Source organism: Microcebus murinus, chromosome 9 (genome assembly GCF_040939455.1).
Source record: "Microcebus murinus isolate Inina chromosome 9, M.murinus_Inina_mat1.0, whole genome shotgun sequence".
NCBI lineage: Eukaryota > Metazoa > Chordata > Mammalia > Primates > Cheirogaleidae > Microcebus > Microcebus murinus.
Window position 1 is genome coordinate 71,783,102 of NC_134112.1, and position 25,529 is coordinate 71,808,630.

The 25,529-nt window shown below is 34.4% G+C and overlaps 1 protein-coding gene across 1 annotated transcript in view; it reads left to right on the forward strand.

Moving 5' to 3' along the window:
- CFTR (CF transmembrane conductance regulator) overlaps positions 1–25,529 on the forward strand; it is a 166,584-nt gene that overhangs the window by 35,995 nt on the left and 105,060 nt on the right. The window contains exons 4-10 of the mRNA XM_012761103.2: positions 6,387–6,602; positions 9,670–9,759; positions 10,697–10,860; positions 11,648–11,773; positions 15,089–15,335; positions 16,579–16,671; positions 22,795–22,977. Of these exons, the coding sequence (XP_012616557.1) occupies positions 6,387–6,602; positions 9,670–9,759; positions 10,697–10,860; positions 11,648–11,773; positions 15,089–15,335; positions 16,579–16,671; positions 22,795–22,977 (1,119 nt within the window). The remainder of the gene's footprint in view (positions 1–6,386; positions 6,603–9,669; positions 9,760–10,696; positions 10,861–11,647; positions 11,774–15,088; positions 15,336–16,578; positions 16,672–22,794; positions 22,978–25,529) is intronic.

Consider the following 25,529-nt stretch of genomic DNA (forward strand, 5'->3'; position numbering starts at 1 on the left):
TGCTTTGGCATTACCCTTTTATAAAGGCCTACACCACCCAAATGTTATGCAAGCATATATCAATATCTATGTTATTTCATCTTTTACTTTCAAATGTTTAATCTATTTGGAATTTAATCTAATTTGTAAAGGATGAGTATCCAGTTTTTTCATTATTTATTGTATAACCTACCCTTCTCCACTGAATTAAAATGCCATATTTTATTATATATTAAATTATTACTTGTGCTTGGAACTCTTCCTAGATTTTCCAGATAAATCATCATATTTCTTTGTCATGCTGCATATTATTATAGCTTCATTATTTATTATCCAGTAATATAAACCCTCTCACACATTATTCTTATTCCTCAAATGTTTTTGATTAATGTCTCATTTTTTCCCAAATGAAATTTAGAATCATTTTATCCATCAGTTCAACAACTATTTGTTGAATGGACACTCTGTGCTAGGTAGTATGTATGGTGTTGAGATTATTGCAAAAATTAAGAGAGAAGGTCTCTGCTTTTACCAGGCTAAAAATTCACTTCCAAAAAATCCACTTAGAACTTCGATGAAGACTTCATTAATCTTATAAAATAACTTGGGGGAGAAGGTAATCTTTGCAATATTAAGTTTTTCATTCTAGAAAGTTTTAAGTCTCTCCATTTATTTTATTGAGAATAATTTATTTAAAAATATGTTCAAATAATATTTTTTTAAATGTATATTTTAAGGGTGGGCATAGTGGTTCATGACTGTAATTCTAGCACTTTGGGAGGAGGCCAAGGTGGGAGGATCACTTGAGCCCTGAAGTTCAAGACCAGCTTGCGTAGCATTGCGAGACCTTGTCTCTGCGAAAAATTAGCCACATGGTGGCATGCATGCCTGTAGTCCCAGATACTCGGGAGGCTGAGGTGGGAGGATCTCTTGAGCCCAGGAGTTTGAGGTTACAGTGAGCTGTGATAATGCCACTGCACTTTAGCCTGGTCAAAAGAATGAGACCCTGTCTCAAAAAAAAGTACATATGTATCTACATCTATATATCTTATTGGCATTACAATGTATCATTTATTATACTGTTACTATGAATAGGATACTTATTAATTTAATTATCATGTTTGGTATATAGAGGTCTATTTTCTAAGCATAGTTATTTTTTAAACCTCTACCTATTAAACTCTTTATTCACTTTGTTATATAGATATATATATATATAACTTTGTTATATAGACAACCATATTCTATCTTGATAAAGATATTTTTTGTTTTTTGTTTCCAATATTTGTACCTCAATCGTTTTTCTCTTTGAGTTGCATTAGCTAGAAGTTTCAGAAAAATGCTGAATGGTAGTAATAGCCAGTATTCTTTTTTTTTTTTTTTTTTTTTTTTTTTTTGAAACAGAGTCTCACTTTGTTGCCTAGGCCAGAGTGAGTGCCATGGCGTCAGCCTAGCTCACAGCAACCTCAAACTCCTGGGCTCAAGCGATCCTTCTGTCTCAGCCTCCCAAGTAGCTGGGACTACAGGCATGAGCCACCATGCCCGGCTAATTTTTTCTATATATATTAGTTGGCCAATTAGTTTGTATTTATAGTAGAGACTGGGTCTCGCTCTTGCTCAGGCTGGTTTCGAACTCCCGACCTCGAGCAATCCGCCCGCCTCGGCCTCCCAGAGAGCTAGGATTACAGGCGTGAGCCACCGCGCCCGGCCTATAGCCAGTATTCTTATTGTTTTTCCTGACTATAAAGGTAATGCTTCTGAAGTTTTGTTAATTATGGAACTGATTGTTGTTTGAGGAAGAAATCCTTTTTCAGGTTAACAAAGTATCTTTATATTTAAGTTAATTAAGAACGTTTATTAGAAACAGATACTATTTCTAATAAATGAAGTTTTATAAGATTCCTTTTTAGGTGTTTTTGTTTTTTTATTTTTTTTTATTTTTTTTTTAATTTTTTTCATAACAGACGATGTGCCAGACCTTTTTAGGTGTTTTTGACATAATAGGTTCTTATATAGTCTATTGGTATTTTATTAATTAATTTCTCAATATTAAACTGTCCTAGTATTTCTGGGTTAAAGACATATAAAGTACTGTATATTTAAAACAAGTAAAGATGGTAATGATTAGTGACTACACAGTAGAAAAAAATGTAGGCTTAGAAGTATTTTTAACCAATCATTTTACTTATCTTAGTAAAACTATGCTTTTGGCTTAGAACTCTAATTTTTTTTTTTTTTTTTTTTTTGAGACAGAGTCTCGCTTGTTGCCCAGGCTAGAGTGAGTGCCGTGGCGTCAGCCTAGCTCACAGCAACCTCAAACTCCTGGGCTCAAGCAATCCTGCTGCCTCAGCCTCCCGAGTAGCTGGGACTACAGGCATGCGCCACCATGCCCGGCTAATTTTATATATATAAGTTGGCCAATTAATTTCTTTCTATTTATAGTAGAGACGGGGTCTCGCTCTTGCTCAGGCTGGTTTCGAACTCCTGACCTCGAGCAATCCGCCCGCCTCAGCCTCCCAGAGTGCTAGGATTACAGGCGTGAGCCACCACGCCCGGCAGAACTCTAATTTTTAAAGTAAAATTATCCTGATATTATTTCATTTAACTTAATTGCAAGCTTGTGTCCAGTTTTCTATTTTCACCCAAAATTACCTTCATGGTCTGATTATCCAGAAAAAGCAAACTTCCTTATCTCTAGAAACATCTGACCTGCACACCCTGAGTGTGCAGGCAGAAAAAGGTGGTTAAAGGATTTAGACTCCTCTTCAGTAGCGTTGAACTCTGGTCTGGAAGATCCTGTGAAAAACTAGATATGTCTACTAAGAGGCATTTTTAGGCTTTCAAATTTTTCCTAGGAGGATGATGTAAATTAAGATCCAAGATTATTCCCATCAGGAATGCAATCTGTGTAGATTCCCTCTACCCAGATAGTTTTCTGAACTCATGCTGCTTAGCCCTGCAACCCTCTGAGTAGAAAACATTCATAGTTATGGAAGGATATGGGCCAGGAGAATTACCCAAGGGATTCTTGGCTTCTTCCATGGGATTCTGCAGATTCAGATCATATAATTGGAGATGTTAGCACTGGAAGGGACCATCAACATTAGCTTGCTCCAACTCTTAGCTTAACAGTGAGAAAAACTGTCTAGAAAAGGGAAATGGCTAAGGTGACACAGAGAATGTAGGTAACATGCTGGGATAAGACCTCGGGTTTTATGCCTTTCGATTCAGTATTAATTTCACTGTCATGATGGCTTACTCATTGGTATTAGGTTTCTGTTATCTAAGTGAACCATTAAGTGAATTCCATCTTGATTTGTGTCTGAAAAAATTAATAACCTATTTTATTAAATATACAAATTCAACATTTCTCCTCCTTACATGCAAGCCTCTATTTGTTTGTACTATTTCATGTGGTAGCAAATTAGGACATTTCTTGTGTCCCTGAAAATAGTCTGAGTGACAGAGTACAGGCAACTTTCATGTACCAAGAATATAGGACTATGTTTCTCCCAGGTGTTACAGGGTAATTTTTTGTAAAGGAACACACTTCATAGATTAAGCTAGGTATCAGTTATCATTGTTTTCTTTTCCAAATAAAAGAAATCAGGTGATATCTGTAAATGGTTCCATAGTAAATATTAGAGGACATGCTGCTTAAAATAGATTAGGGAAAACTATAGAAGGAGCAGGGGATTTTTAGTGCGATTTTGTCCTTGAATGGTAATGGCTCTATGTGGTGGTGAGGTTTATGTTGGTTTGCTGCTTGCAGATGTTCTTATTATTGGAATTTTCTCTACCAAAAATAAACTGCATTGCATTCTATGAACGTGTGCCCTTCCAGAATGACACTAACAGTGTCTTTGTGAAATAGCCACTGTTGTTCAAAGGATGAGTATGTCCTTTATTGGTTGAGGAGAGATGGCAGCTAACTCAATCATGATGATATGTAAAATTGGCATTCCAAGTCAGGAGTGGCGATGTGAGCCTACAGTCCCAGATCTTGGTGAGGCTGAGGCAGGAGGATGGCTTGAGCTTGGGAGTTTGAGGCTATAGTGTGCTGTGATTGTGCCTATGTACAGCCCCTGCAGTCCAGCCTGGGCAACATAGCAAGACCCCATCTCTTAGGAAAAAAAGGCATTCTGTTTGGATTAATACAAATTTCAATTATTTTGTTAAAAACTTCAACTGAATAACAATTAAACAAATAAATCCATTGTGATAGGGAAAACAGGTTATGGAAAATATAATGGAGATACAATGGCAGGGTGTTTAGTTCAAATTATTCAACAGAAAATAAGACATATGCAAGCCTGTACATTTCTAACTCTAAAAATTCTGTGCTATAGCTCAATTGCTAAGATACTCATCTTTTTTTCTCCAGAATGCTCTTTGCCCCTTTTGGCATTCTATAGATAGGAGTTATTCCTTAGATTTATTTATGTAAATTTTTGCAGCGCGGTATTTATCAGTGGCTCTTTTATTATATTGTTTGATATAGTCTCTATCAGGAGCTCTCTCTTTCACTCTCACCCTTTCTCTCTCTCTCCTATATACATATATATGTTAGGAGAGGAATAGGTTCTGAAAAAGGAGAAAGGTGTTTATGCTAATAATAATATAAACAACTGACTTCATTAGAAGCAGTCACAGGTCATATCCTTCTAGTCATTGTCTTACAAAGAACAAGAAATGATGCTTTATCTGGCATGCATGGTAAACAATGCCCCATGCTCTCTCGTTCATGGCCACATACGATACTTCCAACATGGGTAGCACATACAAATCTAATGCCCCTGACTACAACTCAAGAGAATATTTTATCCAAGTGTAAACTCACTAGTTATGAAAAAAATAAATCAAAGTAAATGTGATATTGATATTTGTCAATGAAAAATAATATAATATAGAAAAATGGGGGATAAAATATTAATCGAAAAATAATTTTAAGGATGAAATATTGCCACTGTAAACAGATCATGAAAAATTATATTTGTAGTGCAGATATATTTATGACATATTTATCATATAATTTTAAATCCAAGATTTATCTTAACTGTATGCTTTCCTAATTTAAGGAGTTATTTTGAAATAGTTATTTACTCCAGAGAAAGTTTGACATGTGCATATGGAACTTTATAAAAACGGACAGGGCAGCACCTGCACTGATTGCAATAGCCTAAGAGTAGAAACAATGCAACTGTCCCAATGCAGGGCAATGGGCAGATAACGGGATTTATTCACAGGATGGCATGTTAGACAACACTTAGAATAAATGAGTTGCCTATATAAGAATCAATAGAGATATATGTCAAAAACACAGTATTAAGGAAAAAAAGTTGCAAAAAGTACAGTATGATGCCATTTACATAAAATTTAAAACCTCAAAAACAATTCTATATATAGTCTAAAGATGCATACTGATGTAATAAGAGTACAAAGCATGGATAAAATGATACACTCTAAGAAGTAATTTATGCACTTACTTTTTTTAAAAATAAGCCCTCTTCAGTGGATATGGCAAACTATTAACACATTATACCTGAGTAGGAGGTTAGCAATTTTCTTTTCAGCATCTGCCTGTCTGCTATAATTCAAACTCACATTTAAAATATGGTTATATGAGATGAGAGAACTGTAATATTCTAGGTTCATGATTAGTTTGGAGACTTTTTAAAAGTTTGAATGTTTTCTTACACTCAGAGCCTTGGTCTACACAGTTAATTTGAAGTAAAGTATTATAAAACAAGCACAGCATGAGCTGCTGTACAACGCCAGCAGTCAACCAATGACAGCTGTATATAGGTTAGGAGTCTTTGTGGGGATGAAGTTAATGTAGAAAATGAGGTCATCTGTTGAGTATGAGGGGGATGGTGGTAGTGGACACCTGAGGTTTAGAAAAAGTAAAATCACTGTAGAAAATGGAAAAAAAAAGCAAAGTAAGGGTTGAGGCAGAGTGATGCTGAGCAGTACTGGGGGGTGGCGGTGGTGGCAGTCAGGCTTGGAAATACACATTTGAAATGAAACCATGCCTACTCTGACTCTAAAAGTTGTTATGAAACCAAATGGGAAATATTTTAGAAACTGTTAAGTGCTTTGTAGTTGTTACTAATTAACAAACCATTTCAGAAACTATACTTTTACTTTATGACAACTATTCACCTTTTAGTTAAAAATGCTTTATACATAAACTTGTCTCCAAATGCCTTTTGCTATAACCAAATACCAAATCTTACTTCAAAGTATCAAGATAGTAAAAATAGTGTCAGGAGTTTCATATATGGTATGGACCTCCATGTAAGCCCATTTTAAGTCCTCTAAAGATGAAACTTCTTGTGTTCAAATTGTGAAGGTATTTTATGAGAGGGAAGTGAAATTTAATTTTTCTGGTTTTTTTCCTTCTGCAGGAAGTCACCAAAGCAGTGCAGCCTCTCTTACTGGGAAGAATCATAGCTTCCTATGATCCAGATAACAAGGTGGAACGTTCCATAGCGATTTACCTAGGCATAGGCTTATGCCTTCTCTTCATCGTGAGGATGCTACTCCTACACCCAGCCATTTTTGGCCTTCATCACATTGGAATGCAGATGAGAATAGCTATGTTTAGTTTGATTTATAAGAAGGTAATACTTCCTTGCACGTGGTACATGTATCCTTTATGGTACATATTTTAAATGCCATGAATTAGGTAGTGTGCCCTGGTGCAAATAAAGAATAAATGCTGAAATTAATTTTGTATGCCTGTGAAATAAATGGTAGGAATAAATGTTTTTAATTGTCCTTGATAATTTAATTCACTTCAGCTGATAATTATTGAGCACCTTCTGTAAACAGCCTATATTATAGGTTTCATTTTTGTTTTTTTCACTAGTCATATCATTTTTTTGGAATCCATGATTCCCTGTTAAAATGACTCCCACCGTCTGCATGAAAGTCATTGATAAAATATTATTTTATGGTATCTTTATGTTCAATGATAACAGTATAATAGATAATTGTTAATGATAGATTACCCAAGCAATAAATGTTTTCACCTTAACTAGTTGTGACAAGTGGTAGTATCCACTGCCTTGTTTTGTCATTCTGTGAGTGAGTCCTACAAATTTAAAGTTTTTGGAACAGTCCATGCATTGAAACTATAAGAACCTATTCTGCTTTTCTGTATGTGTTGTTCAGACAAGAGCCCAATTTGCTAAAGCATGATATAGGTGAATTGAAATTAACATTTAGCTAACTTACAAACACAATTTAACATCCTTTCAATGGCATATGCTTTCACCAACCTGATGTGTGTGACTACTTGGATCTACCAAGTCATTACCAAAAGCTGTTTTTGATTGACTCATTTGGATACTGCTTTACCCTTCTTCTCTTTTTTTCTTCCCCCAATATAAAAAAATATTTACTTGGTTTATGAGAAGCATGGATCTGAAATTCACCTCTAGCAAATACTCCCTAACACTTCCATAATACACATACAAGGTCAATTGTGTTATAAAACCACAAAAACCATACTTTGTTGTTTGGAAAAGCCTTTTATGGAGGCAGAGGGGGGAAAAATGGAGTTCACAGTTTAATGAAATCACCTGAGCTGCAAGCTCAGTAGTTTATAATTACTGGGAAAACACGGATGACAAATCAACAAAAATTTAATTTTGATCCAGACATTTTACATAAGTGAAGAAATTATTAGGTATTATTTGGATTTTAGACTCTATACAGCTTGCATATCAAAGAAAGTTGAATTCAGTATAACAAATATTTATAAAAAGTGATAACTAATAGCTAAGAATGTGCATGACAAGCTTCTAGTGATTTAGGTATACTATCTCAGTGATTCTCCCCATGACTGTGTATGATAGGTACAATTAGCCTATCTGAAGGATAAGGAAATGAAGACCTAAAAAGTATAGAACACTGGGCAAAAACTGCTTCAAATTTTCTACAATAGGTAAATCACAATCTGCAAAGCGGAGAGTTTTCCACCTACTAGGGAAAATGAAATAAGTACTGAAATACAGTGAGGCAGAGAGTGTTACATGGGAAGAGAGAGGCATGGGCTAATAAGGAGGTGAGATCAAATAAGGAGCAGGTTAGTTTGTAAACGAGACTATATGTAACATTTGGCACAAATACAGCAATGTGTGTCTGGTTTGCATTAATGAAAAGTTAGATGCTATGGTATCTGTCTTTCTTTCTCAACATAGAATATCTGTTCTTACCTGGTTTGCTTTCTTTCTCCAGACTACATTGTCATCATCACCAAATAATGTGATTATCTCTCCATGTGGCTCAGGTTTGGTGCCTAAATTGAGCCTTTGTTGGCTCTTCCCAGATCTTCTCCTTTCCGATATCTAACCCGTTTCATCTTTGTGGCAGTGATATGTAGGACTCTTCCTATAACGTTCCAAATTTTGTTTTGCTTTGTTCCAAATCCTGCAACATTATACTTTAAATAATGAATTTAAATACAAACAAAATTGAGCTTTGCCTATGGATTTCAAGTGCAGAAATAACTAAATTGACAAATATTCACTGAGGGCCTGTTGTTTACATAGCTTTGTGTTAAACTCTGTACAGAACTCAGAGTCACCTGAGGCTGAGTCTGTTACTAAGTCATGTGTAATCCAGCTCAATGGATCTCCTCCCTTCATGTTGCTTGGATAATGTTTTGAAATAAACTGCTTTGATTCCTTCTCATCTCTGCTTATCTGTATACTGTTCATTATTCCAAGTTCTCAAGTTCTAACTCCTCGATACAATCTTTCTAGATTTTTCTAACCAGAGTGTGAACTTTCTCTTAACCACCCTATTATTTTCTACTTCTCTTAACTCATTTTTCGTAGCATGTTTAGGTATTTATGTACTAGGTTGCCTTAAAGCAAGAATTATGTTCAATTAAACCTTAATAATCCCTGAGGCATCAAATATAGTGATTTTCATCTACTAAATTCTCACCAAATATGTGAGGGATTCAGTTGAAACAAATATTAGATGGGTACTTTCCAATCAAAGCCTCTAATCAAGCAGCAAATCAATTCTTCAATTCTATGGCAAATTATGACTGTGATATTTCATCATTAATTTACCTTAATAATTTTAATTAAAATTAATTTGTAGATAAATAAGTAGATAAGTTAATTTTGCACATACTGTTATTTTTTTGTAAAGTTTAAGGGTTTTCTATTGTTAATATAATTTTTTGCAAAATAATTAATGATTCAGTTATTCATAATATACTTCTATTGACTTGAACAGTAATTTTATTCAAAAGAGTACTAAGGATGGATGAAAAACTAAGATGAAGGTTTAATCTCACATTTTACTGCCTTTGGCTCCATGTTTTAAAACAAAAGCAGAAGAAACCTCTCATATAATATAAATGGATATTTAAGTACAATATCATTTTCACTGTAGAGGAGAAAAAATAATTATTCCTGTCTAGATGCTGCAAAATAAAACAACTAGAGTCATACCAGTATAATATTTAATGTAAAGAGAAATATTTATAAATCTGAGAAAATACTAAGCTAGATGAACATAAAATAGTTCATCAAAAAGAAAAACGATTTACTACCTTTACTTCACGCATTCATGGTAACAAAATTCCTCAGCTGTATTATAATGTTATTTATAAATATATTTGTCTTTTGTCTGTTGACATCATCTAATGTCCCATTTTTCTTTTAGATTTTAAAGCTGTCAAGCCGTGTTCTAGATAAAATAAGTATTGGACAACTTGTAAGTCTCCTTTCCAACAACCTGAACAAATTTGATGAAGTATGTACCTACTGATTTAATCTCTGTTATTGTTCTAAATCTTACAACCTGCACGATGGAGTTTTCCTGGGTCAGATGATAGCAATAAGTGTTTACATCATACTTATCTCCACCTTCCCTATTCTGGAAACTGAGAAAGCTAAATTGTGTAGCCAAGTGTCATTCTGAGATCTGGTGGAACCACCTAACTCAAAGGCACCTTAGCTTACTGTTAATAGGATTTTTCAAAACTTAATCCTTATCAGACCTTGTTTCTTTTTAATACTTTATATTTTTTCTTTCTTTTTTTTTTTACTGACCACTCATTCATCAGTCACCTGTTAATACTTTAAATTAGTATTTAGTTTGGCTGAATTTGATACTCTGAGCAATTATTATTCAGTGGTATCTTATGTGACAGATAAACCCAAGGTCCTTGAGGAGAGATAATGTGTTTTATTTATCTTGGCATTTGCCATACTTAATGTAGCATCAAACCCACAGTAGGTACTAAATTAATTACTCTTGAAGTGAGCACATATTTATTATGAATATCTCTGTCAGATGATAGAGTTGTGCAGTTTTATAGATTGAGTCTCTGGGGAGAGTCCTTTATTCTCTCATGTTCTATACTATGGCTCTTGTATCTAAAAACAAACAAGTTATATAAAATAAATTCTAGAGATGATACTTAAGATATCCAATCTCAATTCCACTGAAAAAATATATTTACAAATGCAATGACTTCAATTTGCTCCTTAGGAAAACCTAGTCTATGTATAGAATGTTTACCCACATTGCTATGTGCTCCATGTAATGAATATCTAGATTTTAAATGCTCAGAACCATGAAGTGTTTGTGTTATAAGCTCCCTGTGTTTGCTTTCTTTCCCATATGATTGTTTGTTTCTGGGGATGGAGGTTAAAACGCCACTTGTTTTTTTGCTTGTATTTTCCAGGGACTTGCATTGGCTCATTTCGTGTGGATTGCCCCATTGCAAGTGATGCTTCTGATGGGGCTGCTCTGGGAGTTGCTGCAGGCCTCTGCCTTCTGTGGACTTGGGTTCCTGATAGTCCTTGCCCTTTTTCAATCTGGGTTAGGGAGAATGATGATGAAGTACAGGTAGAGTCTATTTTTGTAGCTTGAAATGGTTTAAATTCGGTTTTCAAAAAGCCCACTCTACTAAAACCAGAACTGCTTTATGCACTGAAATGTGATCTATAGGGTGTCACTAAAAAGAAATTATTTTAAATGGTGTAAATAATTCTTTGTATATTAATGGGATATTTTTTTGATTGTTGGACTATAGAATGCATTTGTAAATATGATAAAATTCAATTCACTTTTATAGATCATAAAAATGGTAAAACATTTGTGTGAATTAGAGGGAATGCATAAATTTTGTGTAGAGTTTATTGGCTTTTACTACTCTAATTTATAGATCATCACACCAGAGTCTCACTTTGTATCACAAAATGAATCAGCGATACTTGTCACTGCTTATGATAGTGGACTTCTCAAGTTTGTCAGCTAGACTATGACAAAAAGTATACAAATTTGGGGATCAGATAGCTCTTATTGAATCCCAGATCACACACTTACTAGTTATGGGACCTTAGTCAAGCTATTTCACTTCACTGAGTCTCTGGTTTTTCATGTTTAAAATGGAGATAACAACCTTTCATAGACTGTCACAAGGATTAGGGATAGTGTATGGAATGTATCCAATAGAGGATCTGGCACATAGGAAGCATTTACTAAATGGTAGCTATCATTTTTATTACCAACTATTTGATAATAAAATAAATACCCATCTGATAAAAGAAATGTCACTTTTCTTAATAGCTTGAGCAGTTCTTAGTAGATTATTTTGACTTATTTTTACTATTACTGATTGATTGATTTACAGAGATCAAAGAGCAGGAAAGATCAATGAAAGACTTGTGATCACCTCAGAAATGATTGAAAATATCCAATCTGTTAAGGCATACTGCTGGGAGGAAGCAATGGAAAAAATGATTGAAAACCTAAGACAGTAAGTTATTCAGTAATTTCAATATTATTAGCATTTTTATCTTAATATTTTAAAAAATGAGTCTGTCATAGTGAACTTCCAGCTCATATTTGAAGTTTTTGACAGTCAAAAATTTGTATTAAATTATTTTAATATTCATGCCTTATATAAAGTAATTTTCATGGACTATAATTTTATGTAGTTGATCTAGTGTGTTATTTTGTATTACAAGGATATTTATACTTTTTGAAAGACTCTCTTACATGTCTTCATAGCTGCTTAATATTAATATATTTATCTGATTAAAATAATGATCATGATGCTGGAGGCTGATTGATACCTCAGATGGAATTGCTACCATGTACAATTCTGAACCAAATAATTCATCCTCTGTTTACATTTTACTTAATTTATGTTATGGTGCATGAAAAATGGAAAAAAAACCTTTGTCTGGTTAAAATAGGTTTGTTCTTAACTTAGGAGTTATAGCACAGGGTAATATTCATAAACCATGTTCTTACAAACCCTCCACTTCAAGTGAAGTCAGTTCAAGTCATAAAAGCCACTTCCTGAGATAGGATCAGTACTTGGCACCTCTCTCTAGTGTTCTTTTGCCTCATATAACCTTTCACTGATTAGCGAAGATTATATCCAGTAAAAAAAATACAGCATAGATTGAGATATGATTACTGAGATAATTTTGGGCCAAATATAAACTAGAGCATTTTCTGTAGCCGTGAGACCATTTTTCTTTAGTAGAGTTCCATGTTCTACAAACTTCAATCAAAAAAGAGTCTAGGAGGCTCAGTGAAGTTTGATATACTGTTCAAGGGACAAATAATTTCAGCACATGAGAGTTTCACAAGGAGAAATATGCTAAAAAGAAGAGTGTCATTTTGGATGGTGTGAATATGAGTTATAAGGAATTCAGGCTGTTGAGTCCGGTCGACAATGGTAACTGAGCTGCAGGTGTGTGATTGGAACAACAAAAGAAATACTGAAATGCTAAGTCCTTTGCCATGTAAATAGAAGGAGTAAAAGAGTATTTATTTCCCAAACATTATTGGTCACCTGTTTTTGTTATGCCTTTCAAGACAAATCCAGGAAAGGAATTGCATTTTCCTTCCAGAAACATCCTTGAAGATCTTGGGGAATTGTTCAGTTGGTAGAAGTTTTTTTCTCATTAACAAGTGGATGCTGCATCCTCTTGTTCCCTGCATCATGCTTAGGCTTGTAAATACAGCCATGGCAAGGACAACCAGGAGGGTATCAGAAGATCCGGTTTTCTCAAGCCTTATGATAAACTCATGACCAGATTACTCTTGGTGCTGACTTTTCTTGACTTTGGTTTTTATTTTTCCCTCTTCCTCAAAAGATGAAATCCATCTTCCCTACTCTGTATTTCAGTTGAAGCAATTCTCATAGCAAATGTTTGGTTCTGACTGTATAAGCTGGCGTGAAATTGTTACCTGAAAAGGCTGGGAAGTGCTGACGTAGATATGGGAAACCAAGAATTGCTCCTACTCAAGAGAGCAAATATAATGTTCTGGAAGAGATTGGCAGGATGTGCTTCAAAAGAGTGATTATCTCAGCCTGGGCCACTGTTGTATGGGTCAAAGGCTGTGCAAAGCTCCCTGAAAATTTATACTTTTATTTCTCTTTGGTTATAAAGTCATTTTCACTTTTTTATAAGAAACTAGTAAAATATTTTATGACTCCTAAAGTGTTAGTGATTTTATTATGAAGAATATTACATTCTGGGTGATTATTACAAATGTTCTTACACCTATTATGCCTTTATTGTAGTACCTCTTATTTTTCTCAATGGTTTCAACAATAATTTGACAAATTTGTTAACATTTTATAAACAGGATTTTCTATCATTTTGTTAATACCAATCTAGTCAAATTTTTCTTTTTCTGTTAAGGAGAAAGGATACACATTGTAGATTATAGTGTTGTAAGTATTAGATCTTTTGCCATGCTCTCATTTAATCTTGACAACAACTCTGCAAGGGACTTGTTATGCTTCCCTTCTATAGATGTTGATTCTGTAATATAAAATCAGAGAGAAGAATGACTTGCTTAAAATGGCATAGCTATAACTGGCAAAGCCAGGATTCAAATCCAGGTGAGGTTCCAAAATCAATGCCAAATTACTGAAATAGGTAAACATTAGACCTGTTTAGACTGTGAATCACAATCTAGATTGGGCACATTGAACTCCAATATCTTCATTAGTATGCTCAGATTACATTTTTTTTTTCAGACTAGGAAGAACAAAATCCCCTCTGAGTTCTGCACTTGAGAATGAAAATTGCTTTTCTGAACTACAAAGCGAGTGGAACTAGAGCCCAAATGCCAGGTGCCCCCCTGCACTATGCCATGGCACAGCTGTTGCCCCTCCCATCAGAACCTCTATTTGTCTGTGTACTCATTGCCCTTTCCCTGTGTAAGAGCTGGATGGGGAGGATCACAAGTGACTCTAGTTTTTATGGATCCTGGAGTGGGACTTGTTTGAAAGCAGCATTGTCCTCTGCATTCCCTGTTTTCTTTTGCTGAAGTAGTTAAGCCTCACATATGTGTGAAAAAAGAATTCCCATTTGCAGTTCAGACTAGCAGATTGAAAGTATAGTATAATGTGATTGCAATAATTATACTGAAATGAGATAGACAGAGGATGTGGTATCTACTTGCAACAGGACCAGGTTGTTTTGTTTTTTTTAAAATGCAGATTCTGGAAACCTACTGACACTCATTCACTCAATCAGTATCTCTGAGAGGTGGGCCTGAGACTGCATTTTAATAAGTAGCTCAGATGATTTTTCCACATGCTAAGGTTTGAGAACCACTCCTTTGTGGTTTACTTGTTATTTTCAATGTTCCAAGCTAGAATTTGTAAAGTGTTAAGAATCCATTAGGTATTAACAGAATTGTCTTTTTCCTTTATAAATCTTGCAACATTGTTTTCATTTCCACACTTAATTACTTAAAACACCAACCGACCAACAAGTTGATAATGAATAAAGGTAAAAAATAATGTTATAATAATAATAACAATTGAAATCATTAATTATAATTTAAAAATAATATTTCCAAGTATTATGTGCAAAACACTGGTGCATTCATTACTATCCCCCTTCCAGATAAAGTAACTGAGGCCCAGAGAGGTTAAATGACATGCCCAAGGTCATGCAACTCATACAGATAGGTTGAGGTCGGGATCAGAACACAGGTAGAAACACTCTAGAGATCATGTTCAGATTTTACATTCCAAGATGCCTGATATTTGAAAAGTAAAATAACATGCAGAATATTATTATTATTTTTTTTATAGAACAGAACTAAAACTGACCCGGAAGGCAGCCTATGTGAGATACTTCAATAGCTCAGCCTTCTTCTTCTCAGGGTTCTTTGTGGTGTTTTTATCAGTGCTTCCTTATGCACTGATCAAAGGAATCATCCTTCGAAAAATATTCACAACCATCTCATTTTGCATTGTTCTGCGCATGGCGGTCACTCGGCAATTTCCCTGGGCTGTACAAACATGGTATGACTCTCTTGGAGCAATAAACAAAATACAGGTAATGTACCATAATTGTGCATCATATACTATGATTTTGAAACATTTTAGAATTTTTCTAGCAGGCAAACTGTCTAGAGATGAATTCTTAGTCTCGGGCTTATTTAATGCATAAGATTTCCACTCTTGATGTGTATATGTGGTCTAATGAGCCCTTGTAATGAATGCCTAGTGAAGTGAAATGAAAGCCTGTGAGCTTCTCTTAAGTCAAAGAAATTGAGGAAAATTGTTTCTGTACTTTGGAGGATTTCGTTCAAGTAATCAGTCAATAGATTGGTTCAAATGAACTGTGCAAATATGCAAAAAGATCTAAAAAGAAAATTCCTTCACTAGAAAGTTTTAAAACTTTCCAGGTAATACTAGGAATGTTCAGCTTAAACTTTCCTAGCATTTCCCTAGACACTATGATGGATGCAAATGGCATTTTATGCCAAATTACCTTAAAATCCCAGTGATGAGATTGATGTAGCTGGCAGCTTTGAGGTGAAGTTCTAAAGTCTTAAGGTGACGAGGCTCAATTTATGCAAAGCTAATTGAATGAACTTGTGTGTGGTTAATAAACATAAAAATGTTTTATTGTGCTTTTTTGATATTTAAATATTTAACCCAGAAAATAAGTCACTGTGACAGCAATAAAAATGAGGGGTAAAGAGCTAGAGAACAGAGAAGAAAAGGAAGAAGCAAGGCAAGATCAGGCTTTTTTCATTGCTTCATGTGGCCAAGACTTAATCCTTCCTTTTGCTCTCACCCTCCCTAGAAAAAGTGATTCGGAGTCTCTGAAGCACCCTTCTCTTAGATTCACTGTTTGATGCCTTAAAACTAGTTATATAACTTCATACCTTTACTTAACCAGCAGAAGTGATGCTGAATATGCCTCTTAGTAAGAGGGTGCTGTAAAGATGCAGACATTCTTTTTCTTTGTCCTAATGTTGAATTGAGGCACATTCATCACTAAGGTTAATGTGTACAGGAAGACTCAGTTGTATGTTACAATTTAATGTGTGAAACACAGCTTTATACAATATCACATGTTTAAAGAGTATATTTCAAATATAATGAATCCTAGTGCTTGACAAATTAATTTCAGAACAGTTATAAAATTATTTTATTAAGAAATAATTTCTATTTAATTAAAACCATATATAATATGTAGCACCATTAGAGTTGTAAAATGGATGTATTAAATAATAATACTTTAATAATATTCTGATTCTACAATATCTTTGCTATCTTTTTTAAAATAGGATTTCTTACAAAAGCAAGAATATAAGACCTTGGAATATAACTTAACAACTACAGAAGTAGTGATGGAGAATGTAACAGCATTCTGGGAGGAGGTCAGAGTTTTTTTGTTTTCTGTTTTTAATTGTTTGCTCTAAACACTTAGGCGTTTTCATCTTTGTGAATCTAGATTTTATCCTGATAGAAAATAAAGTTAGGATGATGATATAATTGGTAGAACTGAAAGGAGGACTTCTCCACATGTTTTGTAGATTAAGAAGTAGAGGCCCAGGAATATTAAATGCAGTATAAAAGCCTCTTTATTTCTAAATCATGTAATTTGTTTTACACAACAGATCAGGAAATAATACAGAGATCATAGGTTCTGGAGCTGGGTTTCAATTTTGGCTCTGTCATTTATTTTCTGTGTAATCTAAATCAAGTTACTCAACTTGGTGGGGCTTCTGGCTTTCCATCTGTGAACTGGAGAATATTAATGTTTACCTTACAAATTTGTTGTGAAGACTAACTGAGATCATTTATGTCAAGTGTATCAGAGTACCATACACATAGTGGTTCTGCAATAAACATAACCTTCTCTGATGTCAAGATCCAGTCCAATGTACTTTGTATACACCAGTCAACAAAAAGATATATGAGAGATATACCAATATGTTGTTTTCTACTATTTTTTGCCTATATCCTTTTACTATTAAAATTCTCTCATATTGCTCAATGTCAGAAAAAATATTATCAATGATTTTCAGCCTCTAAAGAAGCAATATTTGATTATTGAGAACACATGTATTCCCATTTCCTTATCTCTTGTATCAGTTGAGTAAAGGTAGGAGTTACAAATCCAATGTCCTATTTTTAAATTTTCTTAGTATCTTAAATTGGATTTATTTATATAAGTAACTTGACCACGAGGGCTTCCTTTTACTTCATTTTTAAAGATATAGGTAAGAAAATAATTCTTTTAGCTGCCTAGCAAAATTGTTTTGTGGAAAAATATGTGGATCAGATTCATTTCACTACTTCATTTTTAGGAATTTCAAATGTCCTTCCAGGCATGAAAGAAAAATATGTAGCTTGACATTTTTCACTACTACTCTTAGGTCATTGTTTTCCTACTCTGGTGCAAAAATCCTTCATTCCTTTCTTACTCCATCTGATAAAATAGGTAGCATGCTTGAGCCCTTACTATGTGCCAGGCACTAGGATAAGCACTCTTTGTGTTTTGTTTCACTTAGTCCTTTGGCCTAAATAAGATTAATATTTCCATCTTACTGATAAGAAAATGGAGGCTTCAAAAAGTTAAGGGACTTGGTTCAGTTAACACAACTGGCAAGAACTGAAGCTGATTTTTGGACCCAAATGTCACCCAGTCTAGAGCCTTTTCACTGCACTGTTGCCTTCCATCTGGCTGTGTCCTCCTCATCCAGTCTTTGTCATCTAAACTCGGGGCACTCCTTGATGGTATTTACTCATGATGGTGATGTTTTTGAACTCCTGTTTGACACTACAGTGTCCACATGAGCGATTCTTCCAATACTGTCCTTAGAACTTATATTTTCCAGTGACTTCTTCAGAAGCTTTCTCTTTTATTCATAACTTAAGCTTTGATAGCACCCAGACTTACTCCACTTTGGAAATGTCACACTCTGAAATCTCATTCTCAGCCCAGAATTTCCTAATTCTCCAGCTCTCTAAGTCTCTTAATTCTACCTTTTGTGCCTTTCGATTTCATCAAGATTTCTAGTTTCATTAATTTTTCCTTTTGGACCCCTCCTGGTTTAATCTTCTAAGGCCAATAATTTCAACTTCTCTCAGCTACACTCTAAATTCCCTTTTCCTTTTGCTATTTTTTTTTTCCTACAAAGCTTTTGCTTTATCTGCTTTGGAGAAGGAAGTGCTATTTGGAAAAATCATACACTGTAATAAATTGTAAGTTATATACATTTATTGTTGCAACCTCAACTAGGTCTGTAATCTTTCTCGGGAAATCTTTTTATTTGTCTTTAGTTAATTTTTGTTACTACTTCCTTGTAAACTATTCCAGATTTTTACCACTTTCCTGTAACTCACAACCTCTCCCAGGATCTGCTCACCTTCGGTAAATGGGCTTGCCTTCCACAATACATCAAGAAAATAGAGGCCATCATCATGTATGAATGCTTCCAACTTTTCTCTTCACCCCTGGAATTATCTTTTCCTCCTTTCTTCCTAAGAGAAGATATATGCTTCTTCCTGCCGTTGTCCGAACTATTCTGGCTTGCTTCATCTTCTCAGAACATGGGGCAAGCAATTATTCTCTCTCTAGAAGCTTCAACATCTTTTCTCCACTGAATCCTTCTGACACTTAAATATTGTGGAGTTAAAAAATGCTTTCCCTGACTTTTGCCCACCCAGCCTCATCCCCTAAACCTTATCAATCTTCCCTTCATTGTTAAGCCTGTTCTCACTTCCTCACCTTTTGTGGACTTTGTAATCTGAATTCTGCTTTAATCAATCTATTAAAACTGTTCTTTTTTCCCTGGAATTTATCAATTAATTTAGTCTTAGTGAACTTCCCAGATTATTCTGGCCTCAGGCCACCACTTCCAAGTCTGCCCCACCTGCCACTTCAGTGCCAGGCCTCCTTCTGGCATTTCATGCTCTCTGGGGCTGACCTCTCCAGGCTTAGCTGATGTCAATGTGCTGAAGACTCGCAAATGCAAATCGATAGCCCCAGTTTCTTTCCTGAACTTCATCCACGTGTTTCCAAACTTCCTGCATGTTCCTCAAGCACTACACATTCATCACTCCCCAAGCTTCTTAAACCTGCTTGTTCCAGTATATTCTCCATTTCCTTTGATGGCATCACCCAGGAGGGAAGTCCCTGAATAGTTATATATGACTCCTCTCTGGTTTCAAACCTGTGAGTAGGTAAAATTCTCTTTATGTATAAGGAAGCTGAGGTGTACACAGTTTAATTAACTAGAATGAGGTTACACAACTAGCTAGGGCTGGGCTAAAATATCAGCTAGGTTTCTGTAACTCCAAGTCCCTTTCCCACTCACCATTTTGTCACTTATCAAAAAAAAAAAAACAACCCAAAAAACTATTGCTTTACGGTATAAAAATGCTTTCACATATATTACCTCATTTAGTATCCTTAACAACTCAGGAAACTGAAGCTGAGAATGTTGTAACCTGTCAACCATCACCCAGCTAGTTGGGAAGATGAGACAAAGACTGGGACAAAGTATATCATTACTGTTCTCCTGCCAACTGCAGGGAGCCCATAAACATAGGAAATAGCCTTTCTAGGGATCAAATAATTATAAGTAAGATCGATAATGAGATTCTATTTCACCTATAAAACTACAAAAAAAAAAAAAAAAGCCCAAACCAAACCCCAAAAAACAGCAGTGTTGATAAGGGTTGCTGAAAACTAGCACTCATACATTTCTGGAGGAAACATGGAACACCTTTTCAAAAGACTTGGAATTTTACATACCTTTTGCTCAGGAAATTCTACTTGAGGGAATTTATGCCCCCCTCAAAAAAAGGATGTGCCCAAGATTTACAGCAAAGTATGTGCATTCACAGAATTATTGACTAAATATTTTTAAAAAGGAAACCATCTAACAGAGAACTGTTTAAAGTTTATCCATAGCCTATGATACTGTCCCGCAATTGAAAATTATAATAAGAAGAGTGTTTAATGATATGTGAAGATTCTTATGGTTTACTATATGTCAGACAAAACAGGTCACAAACCTTGTTATTTATATATTTATATATGTAAAAGAGTGAAGGGGTATAAATTGAAATGTCAAACGTGGTTACTTCTCAGTTTTATGACTACAAGTGATTTCTGTTTTCCTTTTTCTGCTTTCCTGTGTTTTTCAAATTTTGTAAAATTTGTGTCTTCTTTAATCAAAATGAAAATTTTTAGTAACAACCTTCTGTTGGTCCAAGCGCTCATTGGATAGAAGTCCCACTTCTAAGCATGGCACTGAAATTTTTGATTTAATAGCTTTTGTCATCTTGCTGTGTATATCTGACCCAGCCACTTACCAGTCCTGAGATATATTTTGTTTTTTTAAGCCTAATCATTGTGCATGTAGATCCATCTTTCTGAAACACCTATAACCATGGCTTGGTCTTGTGAAATACCACTTACTTCCCTTATAGCCTAGCATGTATGTCACTTACTTGGTCATGGTTGAATCAGCTGCTCTCTTGAATGTACTCCCATAGGACTTGATGTGATTTTTAGTTGTAGCACCAAGAACATTGCAATATTAATACTATTCATGTGTCATTCTCCTATGTGGGATTTTTAAAGTAGTCTATAATACAGAGGGGGTGCGTAATAAATATCCGTTAGATAAATAAATGAATAGGGGAATAACAAGTGCCTTTGTCTCACTTTTTACGATTTTTCATTGCCCACCCCTTACAAACTCCACTTTTAGTTGTCTGATGTCTGATTTTATCTGCTATGTGATAAGAACTCAAAGCAGTGGTCTTCAAGATTAATTGTTTATGTATGCCCAAAAAGAATTGTGAAAGCTTATACACCCCTGACACATTTTTAACTTAACTCATAAATTTTTCAATATAAGGTTTTTAGTGGTGGCTAAGGATGCAATTTTCTGTTTATTTTATGTTGTCTAAGTATGTTAAACAGATTTTTGTCAAAACCTTAAAGCTGCAGTTTTAGTGCATTCAATTTATGGAAAAGAAATGAATTTGTGAAGTCAGTTGTCATTGTGAAGACAATCAGCTAAATGCAAATGGCTTTATGTCAAAAAATGTATAAAAATGCAGATAATAATCTATATAATTAATTTTTTAATTATTAAGAATTAAATGATTAATCAGTTAATTAATTGACCAATGGAAATACTCAACGCACTTCTGAAAATTGATTCAAACATGTACTTACCAGCAAATTGGTTTCACTGACCAACACCTAAGTGGACATATAGGAATAACATTTATCGGGTCTTGGGCAGGTGGGAGCGGGGAGCAGGGGATGGGTATATACATACATAATGAGTGCAGTGGACACCATCTGGGGATGGACAGGCTTGAAGCTCTGACTTGGGGGGGGAGAGGGGCAAGGGCAATATATGTCACCTTAACAATTGTACCCCCATAATATGCTGAAATTAAAAAAAGATAGTTATAAGATGCATAAATTGCTTTAAGTTTGAAATCTGGATGAAATAAGATCCTGCCTCCTTCAGTATTTCTGTGTTTTCTTTTATGGGAGGATTTTTCAGGAGAAAATCATTCCCTCATCTTACCCTTGTTTTGAGTCCCAGAGAAATTTTTATACTCCAGAAAGTACAACAGTTAGACTAGTATAGTACTCACTGATATGATAGGCTGTCTCTTCTGTGTAAAATAAGAAAAACTGTGAGAGTGGGTCAGGAGAAATAACAACATGCAAATTCTTGGGCAGGTTAATTTTGAGAAAGAGTGTATTTAGGTGTTGAGAATGTGGAAATAGAGCCCTTCATAGGTGCACCAGCTTCCCCCTGATCAATCTTCAGGGCTGTTTACATTGATTTTAAGACCACTACATAAAGCTTCCCATGGGGGCAATAGAGAGGCAAGTAATTTTCAAAAGGTATTTATTTATTTACTTCTCCCCAGCTACCCTTGTATAAATGAATTCATTTGAGTCATCTGGCAAACTCTTCACATTTATATTCAACAGTAATTACTCAAAGAAATGCTGTGAGCTTCTCAGAGGAAGGTGCTACCAGCGTGATAGAGTAGAAGTCAGATTTGGGTTGCAATTCTGCTTTGTGACCTACTTGTTATGTGATGTTAATCATTTAATCTCTCTGAGTCATAGTCTATAGTTTTGAAGGAGGAGAATTATAAAATTTACCTCATATATTATGCTTAAGATTAAATAATAATGTTTATGTACCCAGCCCATAAGCAAGGTGTGTGTGTGTGTATTCAGTCTTTACCTAAATAAATTTTTAATTAAATTTGATAATGGGAAAGATCTGAGAAAGGGTAATTATGTTTTCATTGAATATTATAATTTTAAAATTGTTTTGGATCATGGGTTCTAGAAACCATGTGTTATAATTATATAATATAAAGTCATAATGTATACAGCATAATGGATCATGTGCCATGTGCTTTTCAAACTAATCATATGTAGAACAGGTGTATCTATTGAAAATATCTGATCTATCTTTTATTTTTGATTTTTTTAACAGGGATTTGGGGAATTATTTGAGAAAGCAAAACAAAACAGTGACAACAGAAAAATTTCCAATGGTGATAACAGCCTCTTCTTCAGTAATTTAGCACTTCTTGGTACTCCTGTCCTGAAAGATATAAGTTTCAAGATAGAAAGAGGACAGTTGTTGGCAGTTGCTGGATCTACTGGAGCAGGCAAGGTAGTCCCTTTAATTGCTCACTGTTAAGAACTTAATGTGGCATACATTTCTCCTTTATTTCTAATTTGTCTGCAGTGTAAGAAGGTATTTTGGTGAAATTCTTATACAGGTATTAGGAGAATGCTTCAGTATAGTGTCCCATATAATACAAATTGTTCTCCTGATAATTTTCTCTAGTTTTTTATTTCCTTGTATTTCCAGTGACTTTTTCCTTCTACAACTGTATTTTGCATACCATTTAACACAGTGTCTTGCACATGGTGGCAATTCAATAATTTTATTGAAATAAGCCATCTATTTTAACCAATATTTAGCATGGGCATTTTTTCAGAGCTAGTCCAGGAAAATCATGGATTACATTTTATCCTCATAGCCAATGAGCAAAAGGTCCTCAGTTTCTTGACATTAGAATTTTGGAGAAGGGACTTAGACTGGCTTATAATATATTATGAGGTAAAATTATTGAGTGGGATGGTTTTTTGAGGAAATACATAAGAATGTTAATTTATTCAGTGCTAAACCTCCCCTCCACACCTCAACCTAAGAACAACTTATAATAAATGTGAGATATTTGGAGATACATCTGACAAAAACTAGTAGGTTAGAAAGAAAAACAGCTAAAGGATCAAACTTTATTGTCAGGAGAAGAGAAGACTTTATAGTGATATTCAAGAATATGAATTATGCAGATAGTGATCAACACTTGTTCTCTTTTAACTATTGAGGAAATTCATTTAAAGGACAGGAAGGAATCAAATTAGAGATAAGAAAGTGCTTTCTAGTACTGGAATGGGCTAAAGGACAACAGATACGTGCTTTGGAAGTCTATAAAAGTAGGTCCTTCTTCCCATTTGACTGTCATTTTAGGTGTAGTACTTTCTAGAAATACAGGAAAAAGTTTAGGGGCCTCTTGAAGTTTTCAAAATGCTTTCTAGAACTATACCCAAGGATGTAAGAAAAAGAAAAAAAGAATCAAAGAGAGAAGGAAGAAAGGAAGAAATGAAGGAAGGAAGGAAAGAAAGAAAAGAAGGAAGAGGGAAGCAATACTTCTAGAGGTAAAAATGTAAATAGAAAATAGAAATGATGAAAGACTTGTGAAAGGCAACTGTTTATTAATATCTGAGATGGAGAGAACCACATTTTAAAGAATTTAGTCTGAGACCTGGGAAACAAAATGCCACAGAAAATATCTAGTCAATAAATTTCGTGCCCACAATGCAAGTAATACAATTTGCTCATTTCTCTCTTCAATTGTTTTCCTGCAGGTGAAACAGGCTTTTATATAAGGTAGCTAGAGTTGTGCATTTATTCTTTACAAAAACATTTTCCTTTTAAGAGTATCATTATTTTTCTTCTATTTCATGTATGCTATTACTAGCAATTTTCACCGTTAAAGGAAAATTATACTATAGGAGAAGATGATACTAAAGAAGTTACAGCTGATCTAAACATGGATCTTTGCTTATGAGAAGATAGTAATTGTGTTTCATAGAATTTTAAAAATTAATTCCATTTATGTATTTAAGATCAGTTCTATGAAAGATGTGCAAAAATAGCATTGGAATTACAAAATACAAGACTTACTGGCAATTAAATTTCAGGCAGTTTTATTAAAAATTGATGAGCAGATAATTACTGGCAGGTGTTGCAATTGCATCTTATGGGAAGCAGCTAAGAAGACAGAGTCAGGTGAAGGCAGTGGTCAGTTAGGAATATTTAAACACTTTAGAAGTAGAGTTTGCCATCTTAATCTAGGAGGCTGCATTTTTGTAGTATTATAGGAATGGAATATTAAGAGATCTAGCTAAAATATATGATTGAAGAATTGAAAATATTAACACTTTTAAATTAAATCTCACCCCACTCAATTTGTATCAAAAGCCTTAAAGATAATTTAATAATTCTTCCAACTTGTATGACTTACCCTAATATGTTTACAGAGATTTTATGTAAAGATCTTCATTATGACATTGCTTCAATAGCCAAAAGTTGGGGGAGAAGACCTCATAAATATTTAATAATAGGAGATTGATTAGATAAATCTTGGTGTAGCTATAAAAGGGATGTTAAAGAACGATGTTTAAAGATATGTATGGTATATTAAGTGATGAAAGACAACAGGTTATAAAATGGTATGCACATTAGGATTCCTATTTTATAAAAGCATATATATGTGTATGTATATATATGTGTAGAAAGATAAATGTATCAAATTGTTATCTTTGAGATTTTGAGTGTATTTTACATCTCTGGATTTTCCAAAGTTTTGACAATTAATATATATTATTTTACTGATAATAATGCCATGTTTAATTTTATCACTCTCCCTTGTTATAATTGAGTAGACTGTAAAGGTACTATGTCTTCTTCATTTTTATATCTCGAAGACTATCATAGTGACTTTATGCAAATTTAACTGAACATTTTTAGGAAAATGCTTTGAGTTTTTTGGTTCTAATCTATGCTAACTATCTCTCACACTTATGAAACTTCCTTTGATTATTTTAATGAAGCAATATTGGTGTAAGAGTCCACACCACTGGGTGGCCTTG